At 24.8% G+C, this 6957-nt stretch overlaps 2 protein-coding genes across 2 annotated transcripts; both read left to right on the top strand.

Annotated features, from left to right (window-relative positions):
- Window positions 1-16: 16 nt before the first annotated feature.
- ENU1_072410 (DENN domain containing protein) lies at window positions 17-520 on the top strand (the record flags this gene model as incomplete). Its single annotated transcript, XM_008858453.1, has 1 exon — window positions 17-520. The coding sequence occupies one exon, from the start codon at window positions 17-19 to the stop codon at window positions 518-520; it is 504 nt and encodes a 167-aa protein (XP_008856675.1).
- A 373-nt stretch (window positions 521-893) lies between these two features.
- ENU1_072400 (non-specific protein-tyrosine kinase) lies at window positions 894-6719 on the top strand (the record flags this gene model as incomplete). The annotated part of the gene is made up of 2 exons (XM_008858452.1): window positions 894-1350; window positions 1414-6719. 2 exons carry the CDS (start codon window positions 894-896, stop codon window positions 6717-6719), a joined length of 5763 nt encoding a protein of 1920 aa, XP_008856674.1.
- Between the last annotated feature and the right edge of the window lie 238 nt (window positions 6720-6957).

Here is a 6957-nt window from a genome sequence, read left to right as displayed (position 1 = left end):
TTCTCAAAAAGACTATATGACACCACAACATATTATTGAATCATCGAAACTATACTTTAAGATTGAAGGGAAAAAAAGAATTACCTTACTTCCATTATTAAGTGAACTAGATATTTGGAACCAAATGGATGTATGGAATAACATGTTTACAAAACTCTGTTGTATAGACAAAGAACTTATATATAGAGAGGTGTATGGGTTAGATCTTCCATCAAGATGGAACTTATTTAATAAAGAACAACAAGATAGGTTTAGAGATGAAGAGACACAAAGAATCAAAATTAGTATGAAATCATTATTAGAGACTATGCACATTGTTCAGGTAAGTGATACAACTATCAAGAAATTTGTTGGATATTCTTTAAGTCAATTTCGATTCGATGAAAAAATAAGAAAAGAAATAGAGGAAATTGCACTTTCTAGATGTAATATTATAACAGAGAGTATTGAAAATAATAAAGAAAGAGCTTTATCTAAAATGAGAGAATTGTATAATGCCGTTTATCTTACTGAGGAATAAGAATTGTTTTATTTAGCAAATAGTTTATTTTTAGTACGAATAGTTTTATTATCAATTCGGTTTAGTTTGACTTATACCTCATTTAGAAAAAAAAATAATTTAAAAATAAAAATGAAATACTTTTTTGATTTCTACGGAAAAAGGAAAAGTCAGAAGATTTTTCAACTTTGATAATTAGTTCAAAAAAGGAAAGATTCAAATCCAAAATACATAAATAATAAATTATAATGAAATAATAAATTTAAAGTATTAAGTAAAAATACTATGAAAAAAAAAGAAATATAAATTTAAACGAAGAGAAAGGGGAGAAGAAAAAAAAGGAGGAGCAGTGAAACGAAAAAGAAATAATCTCAAAAAGATTTTAATTTGATAAATGAGAATTAAAACGTGTCTTAAGTCAATTATCCAACTGACTTTATTTATCAGTTTTGTTAATAGAATCAATGGGTTTGATATTTGTTATATTAAAAGTAATAATACATTACTTGGATATGGAACACCAACAAAACCAAATATATGTGAATTAATAACACCATCACAAATAATAATAGATTCAGGAATACCACCTATGTATACATTTCGAAGTGGAACATCAGCAGGAATTAATAACGATACAATAAATATTAGACAACAACTCGTAAATAATGATTTGGAAAAAACAACACAAATAATATTTGAAAAAGGTCATGGATTAAAATCAATTTCATTAGGAGAAACAGCAATTAAATGTTCATGGAGTATTTCTAATGAAAATATTGAATCAGATTTTGTATATTTCTTTGCATATAAAAATGAAGCGTGGGGGTTTACTAAAATTAATGCAAAAACTAGTTTTCCATTATATATTTATACTCAATCATATGAACTATTCGAATTAACGAGAACGAATTCAGAACCATTTGTATTTTTTAATGGTATTAATACTACTCATAATACACTTGAAACAACAAGCAAGCCATATATTAATACAATTAGGAAATCAGTTACTAAAGATTGTATTTATCAATTTTCATCGTATTATATTGGAGGTGCTGGAGTAAATGATGGAAATTATAAAATGATTTCTATTTGTGAAAGAAATTCAATTCAAAGATATGTTCAATGTTATTGGTCAAAAGGTTCTTATAATGATTGTTCTTGTAAACCAGTTTCTAAAGAACCAAAAATTAAAACAAGTGGTAATTTAAAATATCCAGACTGTCACTATTTATCTTATTTATATGATTTTTCTCTTAATATTGAAAATGTTTATGTAGAATTTGATACAGTCAATACAACTACATGGTCAGACTTTCTTATTCCACAAAGAATGGAATCATTAACGTTAGATATAACAGCTAATGGAGTTGATTTTTTAACAATTAATTCAGACTTTTCTTTACCATCATTTTCATTTAAAGTGTATGGTGGTTTAAATATTACTGGTGAATTAATATTTGAAACTGCAGCTAATTATTATTTTAAAAAATTAACATTTGAAAAAGTAATGATTGATGAATATATTGATGATAATACTATTTTATTTGCATCTGCTGTTAATGAAATTGATGCAAAAAAACTTGAATCTATTGAAACATCAAATAAGAAAATTGTTCAAGTTTTACCAACTTGTGGAACAGTAGATACAATAAGAAGATTTGTTAAAAGTCCAGGGGATAAAGGTAGTGATTCTTATTTAGGTTGTAAATGTACTGTTGAAACAGAAACAATTTTTGAACAATTTGATTGTGAAGAGGTTTCAAAAGAACCAACAAGTCAATTAGATCTTATCATTAGTAAAAGCACTTATGATGGAAATAACTTTATTAGGTATTGGAATAATATTAAATTTACTGGAAATGGTTACAGAACTCTTAAAGGATTAAGACATAATGCTAAAATATGTACTTTTATTGCTGATAGAACATATACAATTGATACTGAATTATATTGTGATGAAGTTAATATTGAACAAGGAGTTACTATTGAAGTTAAAGGAAATTTATATATAAAAACACTTAATATTTTAGAAGATTATTCTAATCTTAACCAAAAACCAATTTTTATTTCTTCTCCATTAATTTTAACAAATCTTTCTTCTATTACGTTTGCTCTTCCTTTACAGTCTTGTGTTGAATTAGTCGGTTCTTCTCTTATTTATGATTCAAAAGTAAAAAGTTTTGGGGATTATTCATTAATTGGACTGGAACATTTGTTAAGAGTTTGTCCTAAGGAGTCAATTAATAAAGCTGTTGAATGTGAAATGGATGGAATTAATTATCCAACAAATTTTATCAATTCATATTGTCCTTGTAGTGGTTCAGAATGTTCTATTAAAATACCAAACACTATTTCAAGAGTAACTGCTTCTACTGTATCTAGTATTGAAGGAACATTGACTATTAATGGGGATCTTTCATTAAGTAATTTTAACTTAATTTCTACATTAGAAATTACAAATCAATCCACTTTAATTATTGAAGGCACAACTGAACTTCAAATAAATAGTATTAATCCATCATCTGAATCTATTCCAATTTTAATTCTTCAATCACCTACAATTATTAATGGAGCATTAAATAAATTTAGTATTATACCTTCAAATGTTATTACATTCAATTATAATAATGTTCAATTAGAAAAAGTCACTGAAACCACTTCAGGGTCTTTAATCCTTAAACCAACTGTTACAAGTCTTTCGATTGAAAAAATAGAAACTGTTTCTTCTTTAAATACAATCCCTTTATTTATTTTAGAACGTTCAGAAATACCAATTTCTATTAGTGGTGCTCTTTCATCAGTTTCAAATAAAATTATTTTATTAACTAAAAGTAGAAAAGTCACAGATCCTATTAAAGTTTCTTGTGATGGACAAGCTGTTTTACCAACTGGTTTTAAAGACTGTAATAAAATTGGACTTTCATCACATTCATGTTATTTTAATTCTAACAAATATGTTTTATCTTCATCAAATCTTAATATTGATTATTCTTGTCCTTGTAAGAAAACTAATGACATTTCTTGTACTATAACTATTGATCCGTCATCAACAAGTATTTCTGTTATAAACAATATTACAGAATTTACTGTAGAATCATCTATTACATTCGAATCAAAATCACATACATTTACTATTAGATCAAGTTCAGCTGATGCAATTGTTACTATTAATGGAGATTCAAATTTTATTCAAGTAGATGCAATTCCTGGATTTACTTTAAAATCTACATCTCAAAACAATGTTTTATCATCAATTTCACAATATACATTTAGTAGTATTACAATTGCAAAGAGCAATGTGTTTAGTCTTAAAAAAGTTACAAATAATGGGGTTATTGTTGTTTCATCACTAAATAATTATTGTACAGTTGGACAATTAAATGATAATGTATTCTCATGTCTAATTTGTGGGGATATTACTGCTAATTCAAATGGAATATGCGATGAAAGAAACCCAATTGAACGTTGTAGTTATTTAGTAAATGGATATTGTGAAGAATGTGAAGAAGGATATTATGTTGAAGGAGACAGATTAGGTAGTCAAAGTTGTCAAGCATTACAACCAGGATGTTTAAGAGGAAATTCGAAAGAATGTTTTAAATGTGTTAATAATAAAAAAATTGAAGGAACAAGTTGTATTGATGTTAGTGATTGTTCTTTTTATTTAAATGAATTATGTATTCTTTGTGAAGAAGGAAAACGAAGTAGTGATAGACAGACATGTGACACAAAATGTGATGAATCATGTAAGTGTTGTCACACTATGAAGGATAATGAGGTATGTAATATTTGTAATTTTGAACTTAAATATAGTAAAGGATTTGATGATAATAAATGTACTACTGGAGAGGGAGTTGATATAGTTTCTCCTACATATCAAATATCATGTTCAAAAGGATATAGTTTTGATAGTTCAAATCCTAATAAATGTAATAAATGTATAACTGGATGTTCAATTTGTGAAGGAGGAAAATGTCTTCAATGTGAAAAAAAAGAAGATATTTTATTTAATGGAGAGTGTAGAAGTCAAGAATTATCTAAATGTAAAACTATCGAAGATAATAAATGTATTGAATGTAATGAACAAGAATATTATGACATTACAACAGGAACATGTACAAAATATGATTCAACGTGTAAAAGTGTAGATTATAATGGATTATGTACAAGTTGTACAAACAAAGAGTCTTATGTAGAATTACCTGAAAGAAAAAAATGTGTATCAAATCAACAAGACATAAAATGTTTATCAAGTTTATATGGTATTTGTTATAGATGTATTCCAAAATATTATCCAAATGGAGTAAAATGTGAACAATGTTTAGAACATTGTAAGTTATGTTCTAATGAAAAACAATGTGATGTTTGTGAAGATGGATATCAATTAATAAATTCAACATGTGTTTCATTAACAACAGAACATTGTGAACATTATGGAACATTATCATGCATTAAATGTGAAAGTGGATATTATCTTGATACATTAAAATGTACAAAATGTGATTCTAAATGTAAAGAATGTACATCAAATAATATTTGTTCATTATGCAATGAAGGATATTATTTAAATAATTCAAAATGTATTTCCTTAGAAGAAGCTAATAAAAATCATTGTACAAAGATAAGTAAAACAGGATGTATTAAATGTGAAATTGGATATTATAATAAAGATGGAGAATGTTTAAGTTGTAATTCAATTAAACCTAATTGTGCAGTATGTAATATTACTTCAAATAAATGTATTAAATGTCCAGAAGAATATATAATGAAAGAAGAAGGATGTGTACATTATTCAACAATACCACATTGTAAACAAGCCATAGATGGATATTGTGATAAATGTGATAAATGGTACGCATTAAGTTATACAAGAATTTCATGTGAAAAATATGCAGAAGGAGGACAAATAGCAGCAATAATTATAAGTATAATAATATTAATAAATATAATTATTCTTATTGGAGTTGTAGTTTATTTATTATATAAGAGATATCAAAGACATCTTGAAATAACAAGAGCAACTGGAATATTTCCATTAAAACATTGTAATATTGAATTACAAACATATCCAATATTACCAACAATTGTTTGTGAAACAACAATAATTGAATTTAATGACAAAATGGAATTAAATAAAGAATATTCAAAAGGATTTTATATTGGAAATAAAGGAAAAACAACAGTAGAAATTCAATTTACAATAAAAGAAGACCAAAGATATAGAATAGAATTTATTCCAAATAATGTTGTGATTAAATCAAAAATGTGTTGTTTAATAAATGTATTAATTATGCCATATTGTTCATTTAATATTCAACAAGAATTTAAATGTATTATAAAAGAAAATAATAATAAAAAAGGAGAATTAAATTTTAAATTTAAAGCAAATACAATAGAAACATATAATATTGATCCAGAATTAATTCAATATCAAAATGTGTTAAGAGCAAATTTTGAAATAACAATAAGTAAGGCAATATACAATAATATACCAGTAATTGTTAGAAATATTGGATGTTTTGAATTAGGAATTGAAGAAAAAAAAATATATGAAGAACCATTAAATATTTTAGAAACATTTCCATCAAGTAATTATTTAACTAAATATATTGGTAAAGTCTTATTAAAAAATATACATCTTATTATTACTGAATTTGCTCCTTTAGGAACTTTACAAGATATTATTAATTCTAAAAAGAATTCTATTAATTCTGTATTAAAACAAAGAATTATTTTAGACGCCTCAAAAGGAATTGCTATTCTTCATGCTAAAAATTATTTACATTATAATATTAAACCTTCAAATATTTTATTAATTAGTACTAATATTAACGATCAATCTCTTGTTAAAATTACTGATTTTGGTTATCATTATAATTATAAAAAATTCTTTAATCATCGTATTGAAGTATCTGAAAGACCTACTTATATTGCTCCTGAAGTTTTTACTGGTCAAAAATTTACTAATAAAACGGATGTTTATGCTTTTGCTTTAACTATGTTCGCTATTCTTACTTTAAATGAACCTTACCCTCTTAATGAATATCCTTATCCTTGGTCTATCTCAAAATTCGTTTGTGTTGGTAGAAGACTTCCTCAACCTTCAGATATGTCTAAACAAATGTATGATATTATTTCTAATTCTTGGGAACATTGTTCAGCTGATAGATTTACTATGGACGAAATAGTTCATGAACTTAAAAAATTATCATTAAACTAATTTAATTTTCATTTTTTATTATTTAAATTTATAGTTTCTTTAAAATTTAAAATTCTATTTTTTATATTAATTGTTTTGAAAATATCTTTTATTATATAAATAAAAATCATTACATCTCATTTTATCTTCTTCTTTAAAAATATTATTGATAATGAAAATCAAATTATAATTTTTTCAAATGTATTAGAAAATTAAGTTGTCTTAAAAATGAATTCATTATAAACTCTATAAATCTTTA

The sequence above is a fragment of the Entamoeba nuttalli genome (assembly GCF_000257125.1).
Source record: "Entamoeba nuttalli P19 unplaced genomic scaffold asmbl_3536, whole genome shotgun sequence".
Taxonomy (NCBI): Eukaryota; Evosea; order Mastigamoebida; family Endamoebidae; genus Entamoeba; species Entamoeba nuttalli.
The sequence above is the reverse complement of the archived record's forward strand: the minus strand, read 5'-3'. Positions and strand labels throughout refer to the sequence as shown.